Source organism: Heloderma suspectum, chromosome 6 (assembly GCF_057233095.1).
Source record: "Heloderma suspectum isolate Gila_16-S chromosome 6, 16-S_ref, whole genome shotgun sequence".
NCBI classification, from domain to species: domain Eukaryota; kingdom Metazoa; phylum Chordata; class Lepidosauria; order Squamata; family Helodermatidae; genus Heloderma; species Heloderma suspectum.
This window is the reverse complement of record NC_139463.1, coordinates 41,586,880-41,605,896: the sequence shown is the minus strand read 5'-3', so window position 1 is coordinate 41,605,896 and position 19,017 is coordinate 41,586,880. Positions and strand designations below refer to the sequence as shown.

Here is a 19,017-nt window from a genome sequence, read left to right as displayed (position 1 = left end):
GCTTTTTTAAATCTGTATTTTAAATCACTGCATTGTCACTAGGTTTTACTCTGGTTTTATTCTGGCTGCATTGTTATACTGTGGTTTTAATGTTTTATATATTTTATATTGTTTTATTGTGTGCTCTTTGGTTTTAATTTTTGTGAACTGCCCAGAGAGCTTCGGCTATTGGACGGTATAGAAATGAAATAAATGAATAAATATTTTATTTAATCAACAAAAGAGGTTTTTTTTATTGTGTGCCCCCACTGCTGGCAATAGAAGACTGACCTGTAAATGAACTTTGGTCTAAGAGCTGAACTGGACACGTTGGGCCAGATATACATAAAAAAAGAATCTCAATGTGCTTCCAATGCGCTTTGAGTTCACTTATTACTGCACATGTGTCTGTAGCATTTTAGACTCCCAGATGTCCATGGAGGCTCAGGTGTCAGCTGTGAGCCAGACAATGCTGTAACAACTCCATCTGCTACGGCGGCTGCGCCCCTTCCTTCCCGACCATCTGCTCCCATCAGTAGTACATGTCCTGGTCTCCTCTCATCTAGACTACTGTAATGCGCTCTATGTGGGGTTACCCTTGAAGATGGTTCGGAAGCTGCAGCTGGTGCAGAACGCGGCGGCTCGCCTGATTAAAGGCAGCCACTGGCGAGATCACATCACTCCAGTGCTGAAGGAGTTGCACTGGTTACCAGTTGTTTTCCGGGCCAAATTCAAGGTGTTGGTTTTGACCTTTAAAACTAGGGATGTACGAAAGTCATTTACCTTTTCGCAGCTTGGCTTCGCGGTGGGGGGGAGGCGCTTCGCTGTTCCCCCCAAAGTTCAGGCGAAGGGGGGGAGGCTTCCCGCCTCGCCCGGCCGAAATTCAGGCCGGGGAGAAGCGCCCCGTTTCCCCGGCCGCAAAACAAAAAGTAAAAAAAAAAAAAAAAAGACCCCATGATAGGCTATGTGACGATTTACGTAGCCTATCACGGCTAGATTTCCAAAGTCAGCCGTGATAGGCTACGTAAATCATCACATAGCCTATCACGGGTGACTTTGGGAAAAAAAAAAAAGCACGTACGCAAATGGCAGCGGCCCATGGGCGCCGCCATTTGCGTTCCTTATTTTGGCACGTCTAGTCTACGTAAAGATTTACGTAGACTACAGCGAAAATAAGGGCAACGCAAATAGCGTGCCCTTATTTTTGCCGTAGTCTACGTAAATGTTTACGTAGACTAGACGTGCCAAAATAAGGAACGCAAATGGCAGTGCCCATGGGCCGCCGCCATCTGCGTATGCGTTTTTTTTTTCTTTTCAAAGTCACCCGTGATAGGCTACGTGACGATTTACGTAGCCTATCACGGCTGACTTTGGAAATCTAGCCGTGATAGGCTACGTAAATCGTCACGTAGCCTATCACGGGTGTGGTGTTTTTTTTTTACTTTAGTTTTTTTTTTTTGCAATGGCGGCGGCGGCAGCCGGTCGGGAGACCGGCCGCTGCCCCCACCCGTGACGAACCGCCACCGGGACCCGCCACTGGGAGGGACATTCGCCAAAGGTAAGTCCCGTCCCGGGTGGGGGGGCCGGGCGGAGAATTTCACCGCCGATTTCGGGGGGCCGAATGCGTTGGCGCTCGGCCCCCCCAAGATTTGGGGAGAAATTCTCCGCCATCCCTATTTAAAACCCTATATAGTTCTGGCCCAGCCTCTCTCAAGGAGTGCCTCCAGAAACACCAGACAGGCTGCTTAAAAAGATCAGCCTTGGATGGCCTTCTCTCTGTCCCATCAGCCAGGACAGCTAGACTGGTGAGGACGAGGGAGAGGGCCTTCTCTCTGGTAGCCCCCACTCTGTGGAACTCCCTCCCTAGGGAACTCCGTCATGCTCCCTCTTTAATGAGCTTCCGCCATGCATTAAAAACGTGGTTGTTCAGGCAGGCATTTGGGGCGGGTTAGGGTATTTTTAGAAATATGATGTTTCTAATGTAGAATTTTATTGTTTTAAACTGTTTCTATTATTGTACATCGCCCAGAGTGGCTGGGTAACCAGCCAGATGGGCAATTAATAAATTTAGTTAGTAAGTAAGTAAGTAAGTAAGTAAAATAAATAAATAAAGCATAGCAGCGAATCAAGGAGCTGCTGAACGGTGAAAACCTTCCTGCACACGCATGATGTTGTATGCCAAAGCAGAGGCTGGCTCAGAACCTTTAGCTGGGTGAGATGGTCTTTAGGGTCATTGCCATCTGTCTGTCATTTCTGAATCTCAGGGTGCTTTTAGGAGGATGGGTCCTAGCCAGTGGAGGCTGGTGGTTCTGGTGCCAGTGAAGTGGTGAGTCTGCACCAGGTTTCAGTCGGAACTCTAAAGCAGCTCTCCAGGGTGCTTCTGACCAAAACCCGGAGCAGACTCACCACCCCAGCCTCCACTGGCCCTAGTGCTACCCATCAAAAGGGACAGTGCAGCTATTCTGTCTTTCCCAACTTAACGCGTGTGCTTTTTGTGGTAAGAGAAAAGACGGCAGAAGTGGTGCGAAAACTCGGGAGGGTTACAAATGGAAGACGACACTGGCTGGACTACGACTACCACCGTAAAATCCCATGAATTACGCAGGGAATGAAGCCTCATCTGGAAGCACCCTTAGTCTTCTGCCAAGGAGCCCAGTGACTATATGGGACTATCTCATTGTGATTTCTCAATAGCTGTAGACCAGGTTAGACTGAACAAAAGTGACTGGCTCAAGTTTACCCAACAAGCAAGGATTTGAAACCAACATCTAAAGCCAACACTCGATCCTGGGGATTTCTCTTCCTAGGATTCAAGGGACACACATTTTTGATGGTCAGAGACTTACCAAATCCTTGTCCAAAACGATATAAATTTCTATGTATCTGTGCACTTTTGTGATATCTGCCAGTGACTGAGGACAGACATAATAAATCAGTTTTAGTTATCATTGCTCTACTTTACTTATTGGTGCTTTTGTAACGCTGAGAGCATACAAAATGTGTTTCCATTAGCCATAAATTCCTAGAACCAAAGCCCTATACTGAGCTTCACTGTTGAAAATCATTGCTTCCGAAACTGTACATCTGTGCAGTTCTCCCAACAGTGGTATGCACCCTTTCACGATTAACTAAGGGCACAATGCATGTTTAAACAGAAAAAAGTCCTACAACTCTTGGCATTCCCCAGCCAGCATAGCCAGCAGCCTTCTCCAACCTGATACCCTGTTGGGGTGTTGTGGCCCTGCAAGCTGCCAAACAATGCCAGGTGCTGACACCGTCCTGTGTTTAGTATTCCTCTCTCCAGCCCAATCAATCAGAATTGTGAAGCGCAAATTCTTTTGCATATACAGCACATAGCCACATCCAACACTAGATGTGCACCAGTGACACTGTTTTCTGCTTGTTCGCCATTATATGCATAACTAGAGGCATCCCCCTGCATTTTGCACTTGCAGCTAGAAACCCCACCCGTAAACGGCCAACATCCACCTGCTTCAGCAGCCATTTCTAGCCCGGGATTCTTCCCTCCCAGACCTGCTGTGCCCCAGAGATCTAGAGTGTCAGCTGGAACACCTGAGGACAGAGGAGGCTTAGTTATTATTTATTTATATTCACTGAGAAGATGTATATCCTGTCTTTTAATCAAGTGATCTTCAAGGTGGCTTACAGCAGGTGATAACATACACACAAACCCCAAGCCTACAAAGCCTGACAGTCTTTAATCCCCTGGCTAATGGATGGAGCCAAAGCGTGCTGCTCTTCTTCTCTGCATCCCTGGGCAACTGACAGTAGGAGTGGAGTGTTAATTCTGGCTCCTCCTTCTTTGGCTGGTCTCCCCATTGCCATGATGTTCTCTCAAAAGGCAGGGGGCACAACCTCCTAGTGGCCCTTGGTCCCCTGGCCAATGGCAGAGGTCAGATTGTGCTTCCCTTCTGCTCTGCAGTCCCTGGGCAACCTTTACCCCATTCTAGTATTTCTTGTCTATTGGCAGGGTGGGGGTGTATACACACACACACACACACACACACACACACACACAAAGATAGATAGATAGATAGATAGATAGATAGATAGATAGATAGATAGATGGCTGCCTCAAGAACTTCAGTCAGGAGGCTAGATATAAATACTCCAAGCAAATAAATAACATTGACAGTAGGCATTGCAAAATGTTATTTTAAAAAGAAATAAATGTTTTTAGCACTCACTACAGTATCTGAAAGCAGCTTAAAAGACAGGTCTTCACCCCCCACTTGACTGTCCACTTGTGTGAAATCTTCTGTCCAAAGTGGGCCCTTGAGGTTTTTGTTGCTGATTTGATAAACGAGGTGCTCAAATGTGCTTGAGGATTCCAAGTGCTCAATTCCATAGCTGATATTCTCAAACTGCAGCAGCCCTCTGAAAAACAGAAAAGCACGAGCCACGGTACCACTCACCACTTTTAAATAACCCTGACAATGTATTTGAAGGGGAGAGTATAAATCTAAATAATAAGTAAGTATAAATAACTGAACTGCTAGATCAAGGTTATTCTGAAATGTGTGTGAAATGCAATGATGGGTGGTGGACAAGCTGCCATGCATTCCATGTACTTCCCTGTAGCATCTGGAGACTGGCTTATGTCTGGACTAGATAGGTAATTGACCTGAGCTCCAAACAGTCTCTTACCTGAGCCCCGAACAGGTGCTGAGTATTGCAACAGAGTTGGGGAAACCTTCAATATAGCCTTGATAGAAGCATTCATTCTAAAAATATTATTTAAAAAAAAACAGCAGTTGACCTAGCATACTTCCATGACCAAGATTCTCCATTAATCAGACTTATATGTAGTTTAAGAAAACACAAAACCCTCACCTTCCTACTCCACAACTTGTCTGCACCTCGCCATCCCCGCTATTTTCCCAGAATCATCATACTTTTAAGCATCTCCCACTGGCTTAGGCCTGAGTACCAGCTACAGCCTCTTCTAAACAGAGATAGCCTAGCCACAGACATTAATGCTATCCGTAATGCCCCCATTTGGACTATTGCAAAATTCACTTTTTTAAAGGCTGCCCTTGGAGATGGTCTGGAAACTACAGTTAGTACAAAATACAGCAGCTAGATTACGAAGTGGGTTGAGGCACATAGAACACTTCTCACCAGTCTTGAAACGGTTTAACTGGCTTCTCATCAGCCACTGGCCCCAATTCAAAGTGCTAGCTTTAACTGCAATGCTCTAAACAGTTTAGGACTAGGATCCCTCACCTTTTCCCACATAAACCTGCCTGGGAATTAGGATCCTCTTCAGAGGCCCTTCTCTGGGTCCCTGCACCATCTGGGGCAAGATGTGGGTGACCAGGTCTAGGGACTTTTCTGTTGTGGCACCCCTTCTCTAGAACATGCTCCCCTGGTGCCATCTCTGTTATCTTTTGGGGGCCAGGTGAAAATGCGTTTTTTTTATTTGCGCAGATTTTTAAGGATGTTTAATTAGACTGATAGGTTTATCTTTTTAAAAAAAGATATCTTGCATCACAATATTCTTCTATTGTACTGCATTAAACATCATTGCTATTGCATCATCATTGCAATGCAAGAACGCATCATTGTGTTTAGTTAACTGCTCCGGGAGGTGTTATACCTCAAAAGCCTTATATAAATTTACATAAATAAAGAAATCTCTGAAACTACATCAGGAAGCTGAAAAAAACACTACAGAACCCTTACCTGAATATGTGGGAAATTAGGATGCACAAAGCCCCCCTGGCTGTATGTATATACCATAAAGTCATTTGGCAAAAATGTTCTGTGAATAAATACAACAACATTGCTTTAATTATGGTATTGCAAAATGGACATCTGACTGCCCTACAGGAAAAACCTCATAGGGTTGTGTTGAAGAGGCAACTAGTGAACCTTCACAAGGACGTTGGGGACTGTTTTCGTCAGTTAGCAACCAGAGCAATAGAAACAGATGAATGCATCTGAAATAAGCAAATAATGCTAAGCAGGGAGGCAAAATGCCCATGATAACAATAAGTGGGGTATGTATGGAGGCAGAGTTCCCTACAGATCCCTGTCAGAGAAATACAAAGTCTGGGGCAGAAGGAAGGTTGCATTCACCACAAAGCTGCCTCCATGTGCAGTGTTTTACCTTCCCCCACCCCTCCGCTGGGTTGAATGGTAGCCACTCACTTCTATAGAAGAAAGTCAAGTGGTGAACTTGGGGACACCACTGGGGTGGGGGCTAAATCTATTCTCTATCCCTGGAAACTCCAGCCATTAAGAATCAAAGTAACCTGTATCCACATTGCCCTGTCCTGGGCTCTGTTTCTTGGTCACACTCAAGTGTGACAGTTGGTTGGAAGAGTGGCATGGAATTCTGGGAACTGGCTTTTAGAGAGAGAAATGGATGGAACATTACGAAGAATTGTCTCATTGGCTGGCTGCAGGGTTTGGTGAGTCTTCAGCAAGGCATCCCATGTGAACTTGCCTGAATATTAAGATCATCCTGAGTCCCCCTACCATTGGAGGTGAGGTGGGCGGTGACTGGAGGTGCTGCCTTTTCAGCTGCGGTGCCCCATTTTTAGAATTCCCTCCCCATGTGTAGGCCTGAGGCCTCCAAGCAAGTTAACAGTAGTTCTAGAGACACTTAGAGATCCATAATGCTCTCCGCTTTTGCTTATTAATTGTTGCTCCTTGTAGTTAGGCCTCTTGGCTTATAAGATGAGTCAAAGGTCGGCGTAGTGCTCCCTCAGCACATGCCAGAGCTAACGAGCTCTGGTACTGTTTATCTTATCGGAGCCTAGGATGTGCCTGAGAGTAAAACTATGTTTATCTTAAGCTACAGGTATCCATGCTGAGAAAATTCTGATAGTCCTGCTTCTGCCAAATATGTTACTAAGCACTGTTAAGCTATGCTGGGAAAGCTGTAGATGTACTCTAATTAATGCTTGCACCTGTCAATACTACCTCACTGCTATGCCTGAATAACATGTATGATATATAAGTCTTCTTGTAGCAGAGCTCTTTGTTCAGAGTGTTGTCTGATCCAACCACTGGGTACGCCTGTGCTCTATAAGTACTCAGTAAAGTCTCCTTGTAAGCAAACCTGGATCTGACTTACCACTTTCTCGGCACCTCTAAATCTTGGAAGCCCACAGCCAGGGCATACAATTGGAGTAGCAAGCAGGGTGCCAAGGGAGTTGCTATGTTCAGGTTCAAAGGGAAGGAGGATGTGGTTATCAGTGCGCAAAACCGAACCCCGGGTGGGCCACAAGAAGAAATGTGGGGTCCAGTTGCAAAACAATTGGCGGTCCTGAGCGGACCGGTTGAATGGCCAGAGGTAGAGAAGGACTGCACGCCAGTGGCTCTGGTAACTGCGTTGGAGTCTCTGCAGCTGGGAAAGTGGTCAGCTAAGGAGAAGCAGAGTGCAGGAACTCTGGCATGGCTTTTGCTGACAGCATTGAGAACTATTGGGCAAAAGGAGTTAGAGTGGAAAGAAAAAGCAGAAAAGCACAAAGACGAGTCAGGGAAGGAACAAGATCTGAGGATGTTAACTAGAGAAACGTTGCAGGACAGGCGTACCTCCAACGAGGCATGGGAGAATAAGGCTGAAGAATTAGCAGTTAGGCTTGTACGCTGAACCCAGAAGAAGTGCCCAAAGCATGCCAAAGTGCACAACATCATCACCTCACCCGATTGGGATGAAATCCCTAGGAAGTGGAAACTGATAATGAAGACCCAGGAGATGAAGAAGAGGAACGGGGTAAAGGTGAAGAATCAGCACCCAGGGCATGGGCTAGACCCCTCTTAGAGAGGAAAGCATGCCAGAGGACGGTCCCAGGGCCAAATGAAACAGAGGATCCACGCTGAGGATCTCGGGCACGGTAGTAGTGTTTAGCTTTGGACTGTCCTGGAATTACATAGAGCCTATAGCTACTGACCATCAGCTATATAATCTCTGAAGAGTGTAACCATTACACTTTTGCCATGGGATTCCCTGCAATAAAGAAATATCACTGATTTGGGCATCCAGTGTCAGATTGCCAGAGCGTGCATGCTGGGGGGATCAGGAAACCTGACAACATGTTCCTAGTCAAACCAAAAACACTATTACCATGCTCCTGCAAGCTGCAACAAACCCTGTAAGATGGGAGACCCAATCTAACTTAGAGAAAGAAGATATCGTAGTAGCTGTCTCCAAAAACATCGAGACCTGTGTAGCCAGCTGGCTGATGCTGTAAATTATGTTACAACTGCAAACAAATCCCCTTTTGCCTGGATCAACTACTATGGCGGCTTTCCTTTTTGAGATGCTTGCACCTGTCATATTACCTCACTGCTATGCCTGAATAACATGTATGATATAAAAGTCATCTTGCAGCACAGCTCTTTGTTCAGAGCGTTGTCTGATCCAACCATTGGGTATGTCTGTGCGCTGTAAGTACTCAATAAAGTCTCCTTGGAAGCAAACCTGGATCTGACTTATCACTTTCTCAACACCTCTAAATCTTGGAAGCCCATGGCCGGGGGCATACACCATGTCTGGCATGATGTCAGAGGAAGAATGTTCTATTTGTCAAGACCTTTTACTTCTATCATATTATGCCAATATTTAGGGGCCATAGTTCAGTGGTAGAGCATCTGCTTTGCATGAAGGAGGTCCCTGGTTCAATCCCTCGCATCTCCAGGTGGGGGGTCTGGGAAAGAATCCTGCCTGAAACCCTGAAGAGCTGCTGCTGGTCAGTGTCAACAGTACTGGGCTAGATAGACCAATGCTTTGACTCACTATTCTACAGCAGCTTCCTATGTTCCTATGCTCTTATGTACTTAGTCATCTGCACTGGCTCCCGGTCCATTCCCAGGCCCAATTCAAAGCACTGGTTTTAACTTTAAAGCCCGAAACAGCTTGGAGCCAGTTACCTGAAGCTCTTTCCCCAGAAAACCCAGCACACTAACAAGCACCACTGGCATTGCAGGAGAGGCTGTTTATGCTAGGGCAACACAGTAGCTGTAGTGTCACACTGGATCCTGTCCCTTGTTTTTAATTTACTGCACACCATCCAGAGAACTCCAGTTATTGGGTGGTTTAAAAGTGCAAATCAATTAATCAATATCAGTTTTTAAAGAATTTTTAATGCTGGAGTTTAATTTTCCTGCTGTATTCTTGGGATGTTTTCTCGTTTTACACTGTTGTTGGTTCTATTGTGGTTTAAGAAGGGAGATTTTGCATTTTTAATCCTATATAAGCTGCTCTGGGAACCTGCTGGTTGAAGCATGGGATAAGCAAGTTTTTCCTTAAAAAAACAAATACATCCTCTGTGGGGTCCTTCACCTAGAAGAGGCAAGGCATGCAAGTTGAGAATTCTCATGTTGCCTCCCTCTGACCTTCCTGGGGGCACGAAGCAAAGCAAGTCTGGTGGATTGCAAATGCTCAGCCATGCCACCCTCTGGCCCTGCATTGACTAGTGCATCCACCCCCAATCTAAAGGCCTTCAGATGTCTGGGTCTACAATTCACGAGTTGTAGTCCAACACATCTGGAGGGCACCAGGTTGAGGGAGGCTGTAACTAGTGAAATCAAAACCAGATACAATTTACAGCACAGTCCTATACATGTCTGCTCAGAAGTATGTCTCACTGAGTTCAATGGGGTTTACTCCCAGGTACGAGCACAGGACTGCGGTCCTAGTAAATTTAGTTCCAGAGCCTCCGACATGATGTCTATAGGCACCAACGTATCCACAGCTACCTCTCTTGGTGCCTGCCAGGCTCCCTGACCTTCCTGGTTTTTATTTGATTTCTTAAGACTTTTAAAAACTAATTTTCACTGGGGGTGTTTCCACCAGCGATTTACTCCGAGCTGGCTGTGTGTTGAGGTCGTTAGGGATACATGACGTCGTGGCCATCCAGCAGCCACCTCGGAGCTTATCAGGGAAAAACTGGATTTCCTGAGACTGCTTAAAGTCTGATTCTTTTCCTTACGTCAGGTTCTCCTCGGTATAGTTGCTGTGTGCCCCAACCCCCGCGTTTACTTCGGGTATGCTAGCCCTGCCCAGGGGTGTGCCTTTCGCCATGACCCGGTCAAGAGGTGTTTCCTGTGTGTTTCCTGACCCTGCACAAACCAATTAGTTTCTCCCCAGAAGTAGCTCCCCTTGTGGTCAATGAGGTTGTCCCCTGAACGCCCGCATTAGAACTTACAGAGATACTCCTCAATTGACATGGCACCGTTTAAAGCCCAATTCCCTAACTGCGGTAAAGCGCAATCTCAAGGCTCCAATTCTCCGTTGTCTGGTTTATTGCCTTAGGAAGTAACTACTTCACAGCTCCGTTATAGAGATCCTGCGAGTTCAAATGGGGGCTGGTTTCCGTCTTTGTGTTTTCCCCACCCCCCTTCCCCAGCACAAGCATATGTGTGTCTACTTGGAAGTAACTCCCATTGTGCTCGGTGAGGCTTGCTCCTGAAATGCAGGTGCATCTGGACTTTCAGGGGAAAGGAGAAAGGGGGTGGGGGAGGAAGCCTCTCTTATTGGTTGAGCAGTCCCTGCCAGTCAGATGACGTTCACTCCAACCCCCACCCCCACCAGGAAGTATGTACTGAGAAGCAACTTTTACTGGTGCAGTGAACCTACTCGTGGAGCCCTGCATGGACCAAAGCACAGCAAAGCTGATTCCTTTTTAAAAATCTGGTATTCCTCCAATCACTTCTCCTTCCATTGTCATGGAAACACAGTCTGGGAGGCTGGCTTGCTGCAGAGCAAAGTGCCGCCCTCTAGAGCCATCTTTATTTGAGTTCAAAAGAGTGGTTTTGTGTTTTGGAGCTCAGACTTTAGCATTCTACTTAGGTTCTTGGTAAAGTTATTTTTCTTCTAGTCTCACCAGTTTGTCATCTGGGAAAGCAGTGTTTTGTGACCAGCCATGCCCACCATGGCTGGCTTTTTATGAATGGTCAAGTCCCCCCATGGCAGCCATTTTGTGAGAGTGCACATGACTCTCAAAATTCCAAATGTGCCCATCAATCCAAAAAGGTTGGGAACCGCTGGTTTAGATACTCCTAATAATACTCTGATTATCTTTCAAGCGCTTATCAGCCAGGAACAAGAGAGGAAATAGTTTCTCCATGACAATAGAAGGAGACGGAAGGAGAAGCCAATCACGGCTTACTGGGATTTTTCAAGGAGCCAGTTTTGGTCTGCGCAGGGCTCCATGAGGATGTGTATCGCAGTCCCTTCACAGAACATACTTCTGGGTGGGGTGGGTGGTTGGAGTGAACATCATCTGACTGACAGGGGCTGCTCAACCAATAAGAGAGGCTCTCCCCCCCTTCCAGGCTCTCCCCCGTTTCTCCTTTGATAAAATCCTGGGAGGTTTCCTCCCCTGTATCCACAGACATCACTCTCTTTATCTCTCCCCTGCCCCCAACAATCATGAAAACAACACAGTGTTCTAGTTGCCCTGCTGCAATCAATCGAAGCTTTGAAGCTTTTACATTAAGGCTCTCAGAGGGAGCAATCCTATGGCCGCTAGACAGTGGCTAGACAGCCATAGGATATCTGGTTTTCCAGGAACCAACCTCGGAGCCCACACTCCAAGGTCACTTCCCAGAGAACTGACCTCCCCCCACTTCTGTGCTGCCTCAGAGGCAGCGTGGAACAGCCCCGTGCTCCGCACTTGCAAGAGGAGTGCAGGGTGGCCAAAAAGGGGCATTCCCATAGGGTGTTCCGGGGTGGGGAGGGTGGAAATGCCTGTACAACACATCCAGTGTGCTGTATAGCAGCCTCCTCCCCCACTCTGCCCTCCTGTGGCTAGACAGCCACAATCAGCTGTCTAGCCGAAAATACAGGGCAGGAGAAACATGGAGAGAATGATCCTCTCCATGCTTTTCCTGCCCTGCATTGGATAGGCAGTCGCCTCTGAGTTCAGCAGCGGCCACCTATCTGAATAGGATCGCGCCCTAAATCTGTTATTTCAGTTCATGGGAATCTCGGGAGGGCAAGATTCATTGACCACAATGGGAGTTACTTCAAAGTAGACACACATATGTTTGTGCTGGGAAAGCCAGGGAGGGGAAACGGATGGGAAACCAGCCCCCTTTCTAACCGGATGCTGCGCAGGATCAGGATGATCAAAGGTAGAAGTAGTTACTGCCGAATGGCAATAAACCAAACAATGGAGAATCACAGCTTGGAGAAAGCCCTTTACAGCCTTTAGGGAATTGGTGCTTTAAAACGTGCTATTTCAATTGGGGGTGGGGGGAATCTCTGTAAGTGCACATTCAGGGGACAAGCCTCATTGACCACAATGGGAGATACTTCTATGTAGACACTAAGTGGTTTGTGCAGGGACGGGAAACACACAGGGAACACCTCTTGACCGAGGTCACAGTGAAAGGCACACCCCTGGGCAGGGATAGCATACCTGAGGTAAATGCAGGGGGTGGGGCACACAGCAGCTATACTGGGGAGAACCCAACTTAAGGAAAAGAACCGGACTTTAAGCACTCTCAGGAAATCCAGTTTTTGTGTGATAAGCTCCAGGGTGGCTGCTGGTTGGCCACAACATCATACAACCCTAACGACCTCCAAACGCAGCCAGCTTGGAGTAAATTGCTCATGCAGAGCTACCAAATTATTATACGCCATGTTCACACAAGCCAAAGGGTTAAGAACAGGACGTCACTTACTGTTGCTTCAGATGAACTGTGAACTTCTTCTTATTTATCGTAATAATATAGGTCTGTACGCTCTGGACCATTCAGAACAAAGAAAAAGACAATTAATCAGAAGACTATTTTGAAACAGTATTTCTGCACATTAAATAAATCATCTCTATTATGCTGGCTTTGGCAGTGATTGGCTGAGCTGCTCTGAACCTACAGAGAGGCAGGGCAGGACCCTGGAGAGTAAAGGAAGAAAAAGCAGCGTAGAGGAAAGGGGGGGCGGACGTTTGAGAAGCCATCAGGCCAGGGAAAGCCAAGACAGCTTGGGAAAAGATGGCTGGACTTGGGAAGGGGAGTGATCCAGAGGAAAGAGGGGAAGCAGAGAATGTCAGAAGGAGAAGTCTAACAGGGGAGGGAAAACTAGGAGAAAGAATGGTCAGAGAGGAGTAATAACAGTACATGGATTTGAAATAGGCAGCCAAATCTTTGGCTTCAGGTTACTGGTTTCATTTAAAATGCTCTAACTCTGAATGGGTTCTCATATGCAAGCAGCAAATGAACATCTGGACCAAAGGGCTGTTCAGGGGATCCCTCAGTGAGTCATGGAGTAGAACTGCTCCTAGAAAAAAAGAGCAGAAGTAAAAGGAGTGATGAAGAAGAGGGGCACTTTTGCTAAAATAGTATTTCATGTTCCTTTGCACTAGTCCAAAATTCTTATGCACAGCAGCAGAGTGCACACATAGCTGTGCATGAGGATCTCTACACATTTACCCACTAAACTATTGGCTGGCTGAGGGCTTGGGGATCCCAGAAAGTGTGAAGGTTAGTCAAAGGCATCTGGGTGACAATTGTAGGGAACAGGATCCTGGAACTTTGGGCTGAGCCAGCAGTGTTGTTACATTGTTAAGATAAAGCAAACTAGGCTGCAGCTCAATGGGACTTCTGAATTGACATGCACAGGATTGCACTGTAAAGTCAACCAAATGATGTTTCTACCCTGCCCATACCTCTGAGGCACAGAAAGGCCTGTGAGGAGGATCTGGCAACCTACTGAGCTGGAAGGAACTGAATTCACTGTCTGTGGCTTCAAGACATTTGCCCACATCTGCTATCATCACAAGCAACTGGGAAACAGAGTTCTAGACTCAAGCAGCCAATCCATTCACAATATCTCCCTAAAAGTAAAGTAGGGGAGGAACCCCACTGTGTGGTCTCCTGCAGTTCTACTGAACCCCATAGAATATGAAAAGGCAAATATGCATTCAGCTGAAAAGCACTGCAGTCAGATAGGGCTCAGAATCGAAATGCATGCCAAGTATTTATTTATTAAATAAATCCAATGGAACTAAACAGAACCTTTCCAAAACATGACAGTAGACACTCTTCAGGAGGTTTGGACTTGCTGTACTGCTTTTTTCTCTTGTGGGTACAAATACTGGGATGCTTTTAATCAATTGGGGGAGAACAAAAGAAAGTTGCTGTTGATGTCACACATGATCTAAAGACTCTCCCTTAGACTTTGGGCACAGGGGGATGGATTAATCCAGCCTTCCCCAAACTGGTGCCCTCCAGATGTGTTGGTCTACAACTTCCATCATTGCCAGCTGGATGATGGGAATTGTAGACCAACACATCTGAAGGGAGCCAGGTTGGATTAATTTAACTTGCCAGAAACATTTGGAAGAGTGGCATGAACCATTAATGCTTCCCCTGAACCACATAGGCGATGTAGTAAAATCATGAGTTGGGAATTTGTGTTTTATATAACAACAACAACAACAACAACAACAACAACTCAAACTGTTTGCCTTGCTAATAACACCTTTTATCTCAGAAGATGGCATGCTAAAGGAGTCCACCTCCAGCTACTGGGAATTCTGTTCCCTTACACCAGCAATTAGAATAGTCTACTAATCTGTTGTTTTCAGCAACTGCATTCTTAAATGCTCTTCTTAAAGTTGTAGTTTCTAGTTTGCTCCAACAGCCGCTGATATTCTTTGAATGGCAAAACAGGCTGTGCTGGAGCAACTCCACTAAGAAGATGGGTGCAGCTGCTCAGGTTGGAGTGAGAAGGAGCCTACCCATTTAGGGTACTTCCAGACCAGACGAGGCTTTTCTTATGCAATTTTTTAGGAGTGGAGGTGGGGGGAGGGAGCAGATATAGGCCCAAATATTATCAAGTAGCTCTTGGTTTAAATCCCATTTGGTTTTATACAATCGCAATCCAAACTTCAATTAATAATTGAAATCTCTTAACTAGCAAGCCTTTGTTCTTTCATTATCATTTGCTCAAACTCTGTTTCATTTCTCATCGACTTCACAGACACTGAAGCGATTTCATTTAAAATACGGTGGTCATTCTATAAAGCAAGGTTTAGAATAATGGGGAGAGCAAGCCCATGGTCCCTAGACAGTGGGGGGGGGGGAGATAGGATTTTTTGGATTCCTGGATCTGAGGCTGGAGACAGTGCTCTGACCTCGGACCCAGGAATTCAAGCTCCCCACCCCTCCCCCTTGCAGCTGGCATGGAGAGAAACATGCCAGCTGCCTCTACATGCCTGGAAACATGAGCTTGGAGAGAAGGGAAAGGAGACATGCTAGTGGGTGGGGAGGGGGCGGGACTGGGGAAGCAGAAATACAAGCTATCCCCAGCCTTCTCCAGCCTCTGTCCCTCCCCCTCTCCAACACCTCAGCTAGACAGGTGAAAAAGCCCATCTAGCTAAAATGCAGAGTGGGAGGCTTATGAGTATCAAGGGTGGATCCAATAGGACTGCGCCCTAAATTTCTTAATTCCAAATACCTCATCTTCTCCTAGGTTATCTTCAGTTATGTTGGATGGTATCTTCTGTGGATATGTGATATGCAAAACTTTTTGACAATCTAGAGAAGAAAAATAGTAAAAAAAAAAAAAGCAATTTCCAATTAATTTAACAATCACGCCCTACAGAAATTTGTTTTAAAAATATCTTCCTCCAAACTTAAATTATCATCAACAAAATGTCTTGTGGCCTAAGAATTGTGGGCCCATAGCCCATGGGAGCTTCTGGTACAATATACATGGCCTGATTTATACAGGATGTGTGCCCTTAACTATATACGTTTCCCAGGCTAAATTCACTTATTATCTGCACTGGCCTATTTATGAGTTTAATGTTAGCACACCAGTAGCGCACCTGCCAAGACGATCTATCTGAACCAAGCTATAGACCAACACACCAGGCTAGTACACTTATAGCATAAAATTAAGCATGTTTACTCAGCAGTAAGTCCCACTGAGTTCAATGGAATTTAGTAAATATGTTCAGGATTGCAGCCTTAAAGGGTTTTTTTTGGGGGGGGGGGGGTCCATCTAATCAAAGCTATGGTTATCCCAATAGTAACGTATGGCTGTGAGAGCTGGACTATAAGGAAGGCTGAGCGCCGAAGAATTGATGCTTTCGAACTGTGGTGCTGGAGAAAGACTGAAGGCAAAAGGAGAAGGGGACGGCAGAGGATGAGATGGCTAGATAGCATCACCGATGCAGTGAATATGGACTTGAGCACGCTCCGGGAGAGAGCGCAGGACAGGAAGGCCTGGCGTGCTATGGTCCATGGGGTCACGAAGAGTCGGACACGACTGAACAACAACAACATCTCTTAGGAGACCAGACCAAGTCCATCCAGTTTGACCAAGCTTTTAAGAACAATGAATACTGGCTGACTATAACTGTTTTTATCTGTATCTGTACTGCTATTGAATTTATGTTCAGTTCCTTTTTTGCCAGCTATTCACTGCATGGGGGCAAAGTTGCTTTGCTTTAAATATTATTTTAACAAGTTGTAAGCTGCCTATATGTAAGTGGAAAAAGTGGGATAAAATATTTGAAATGGCAAACAAAAAAATACACTTAGGATACACTTACCTGGGAGTAAGCCCTACTGAACACAGCAGGACTTATATCTGAGTGAACATACTTAAGATGATTGCATTGTTAAAGCTTATATGGGCTGGGGCTTTCTCAGTGTCCAGAGTCCTGCATAAATAATAAGAGCCATCATGGATCAAACCAAAGGCCTGTATATAGTACAGCATTCTGTTCACATAGTGACCAACCAGATGCTTAAGGGAAGCCCACAACCTGGACCCAAAGGCAATAGCCCTCCCCAGCTGGTATCCAGTATCAGTCTTTAAATTGTCACAAATCTTTTGTTGCATCTTTGTGCAAGAGATGTTTAGCACTCTGGAATCATCACCATCCTTGCAAGATGAAATTACTGCTTTTCAATAAGGACATCAAGATCTACGACTACTTCCTTAATGGCACAAGCTAAGGTCTGTGCCAGATTTTATGTCAGGTGTAAAAAGTTGCAGCGGGGAAGTTTAACTGTTAAATAAATAAACATTGGCTTTGTATGAGTTATCGTTGGTTTGGTTAACAGCGCTTTTATAAAAACTGGAAACCAGTATTATGGAATGTTATCTTTAGGTTGTCGGTATGTTTTGGATTTTTATTAATCATTTCCTCTGATCTATGTTTAATTCGTTCACTTTTACTTTTGTAATACGTTGGGGTTTTTTTCTCGGTTATATTGCGATGACCTAGTGTTATAAACAATAAAAGTGAACGTCCTGTTGTTGATGATGATGATGATGATGATGGCAACAACAACAGTTGCTCATCAGAGCTTGCCAAATTCCACCCGGAGAAAATGAACTAAAAAGCCATCTTTCACCCTCCAAAAGCACAAGATCTCCAGTACGTCAACAACTGAAGCAAAAAGCTGTATCTGTAACCTAGACATACGTTTGTGATCTTCCTGTCCATATTTTATATTGCATATGTATTATGCTCTATGTTTTTATTGTAACGCGATGTGAACGTGCGATAAATACGATAAATAAATTGGCCAAGATGAAATTTGTATTATTATTATTATTATTATTAGCATCTGAAGTGGACTGGAGTCCAAGGAAGTATATGCCCTAATACATTTCCTAGTCTTTGCGGCGCCACAAGAAGCGGTTGTCTTCGCTGCAACACGCCTAACACAGCCGCTCATCTGGAAATATATTCGTAGTAGTAGTAGTAGTAGTAGTAAGTACTAGTAGTAATAGTAGTAGTAGCAGTAATAGTAGTAGTAATGGCAGTAAATTTCTATGGTGGCGATTCTAGGGAAGGGAGAAGAGGGTGAGAGAAAGCAAAGTGACTGGGGGTGAGAGCGGCGGGGTCTGAGGCCCCGGGTGGAGAACGCCAACCGAGGCCGGAGGGAGGCCGCGGCCAGGCCCCGAAGCGTGAGGGCCGGCGGGCCTGGCTCGGCGTAGCGGGAGGCACGGCCCGTCCTCGCCCTCGCCCTCGCCGTCCCCTCGCACTCACCAAGGCCCGTCAAGAGGCCGGCGCCGAGGAGCAGCAGCCCCAGGCGGAGTCTCATGGCTGGCGGGCGGCTTAGCCTTTCCGCAGCGCCTTGTCCTCCCGGCTCGCTTAACGGTCCCGCCTAGAACGGCGGCCCGAACCGGCGGGGCAGGCCCGGCTTTGCCTTGCGCCCGGGGAGGAAGCCGCGGCCCTCCAGGGCCGCGGATTAAAGGGGCGCGTTCTGGGCCCTGTGGCTGGCTCCGTAAGAGAGGGCAACGGTCCGAGGACGGTGGAGCTGAAGGCACAAAACTGGGTTTTTAATATATACCCAGTTTTGTACCGAAAGACTGTGCCGTCCCTCACTCATTCTGCTGGCCTACCTCGCAGGGCTGTCGTAAAAGGTTTTTTTTAAAAAGGGGTTAGAAAGGGCTGGGTTTTTTAGGTATATATAGGGCGGTTTTTGTGAACCGCCCAGAGAGCTTCGGCTATTGGGCGACATAGAAATGTAATAAATAAATACATTTCGCCCTGCGCTTTCCCTCATTCTGCTGGCCCACCGCACAGGGCTGTTGTAAAAGGTTTGCAGCCCTATCCTAACGCGCTTGCTGGTTTTACTCAAGGGCCACATGAGGGGTTTTGGTCTTGTCTGCTCAGAAGCAAGGCTCCCTGATCTCAATGGAGCTGGGCAAAGTCCCCATTCAAGTGTGTGTGGCAGCGTTCCTGAGAAGACATCGATGAAACCTTTGGAGCGACTGAGAAATGCAACCTGTAAATGCTAATGGGTATGAAGAGGGTCAAGGAGCACTGTCTCTCCCACCCCAACCCCGGTGAATTTGTACGAATGGTTTCAAAATCACAGAAGAAATATAAGCCAGTCGCCTGGCAGGCTTGAAGGAGGCGGACAAATATTTGGAGGAATCATAGAATAGTAGGGTTGGAAGGGTCCTATAAGACCATCGCGTCCCACCCCCTGATCAATGCAGGAATCCAAGTCAAAGCATCCCTGGCAGATGGCTGTCCATCAATGTTATTCATTTTATTATATCACTTATTTTAAAACGTTATACCC

At 46.2% G+C, this 19,017-nt stretch overlaps 1 protein-coding gene across 4 annotated transcripts in view; it reads right to left on the bottom strand.

Annotated features, from left to right (window-relative positions):
- Nucleotides 1–18,329, bottom strand: part of LOC146340692 (disintegrin and metalloproteinase domain-containing protein 2-like) — a 54,491-nt gene extending 36,162 nt beyond the window's left edge. The window contains exons 1-9 of one of the 4 annotated variants that reach the window (XM_084808195.1): nt 17,973–18,104; nt 16,521–16,631; nt 15,419–15,498; nt 13,144–13,237; nt 12,643–12,704; nt 5,686–5,764; nt 4,648–4,724; nt 4,188–4,377; nt 2,826–2,891 (exon numbers count right to left, since the gene is read on the bottom strand). In XM_084808195.1, the coding sequence (XP_084664321.1) occupies nt 2,826–2,891; nt 4,188–4,377; nt 4,648–4,724; nt 5,686–5,742 (390 nt within the window). In that variant the 5' untranslated portion in view covers nt 5,743–5,764; nt 12,643–12,704; nt 13,144–13,237; ... (1 more) ...; nt 16,521–16,631; nt 17,973–18,104. Of the gene's footprint in view, nt 1–2,825; nt 2,892–4,187; nt 4,378–4,647; nt 4,725–5,685; nt 5,765–12,642; nt 12,705–13,077; nt 13,238–15,418; nt 15,499–16,520; nt 16,632–17,972 lie in introns of all 4 variants that reach the window. The other 3 variants (XM_084808196.1, XM_084808193.1, XM_084808192.1) reach the window with 3 other exon arrangements.
- Nucleotides 18,330–19,017: the final 688 nt, after the last annotated feature.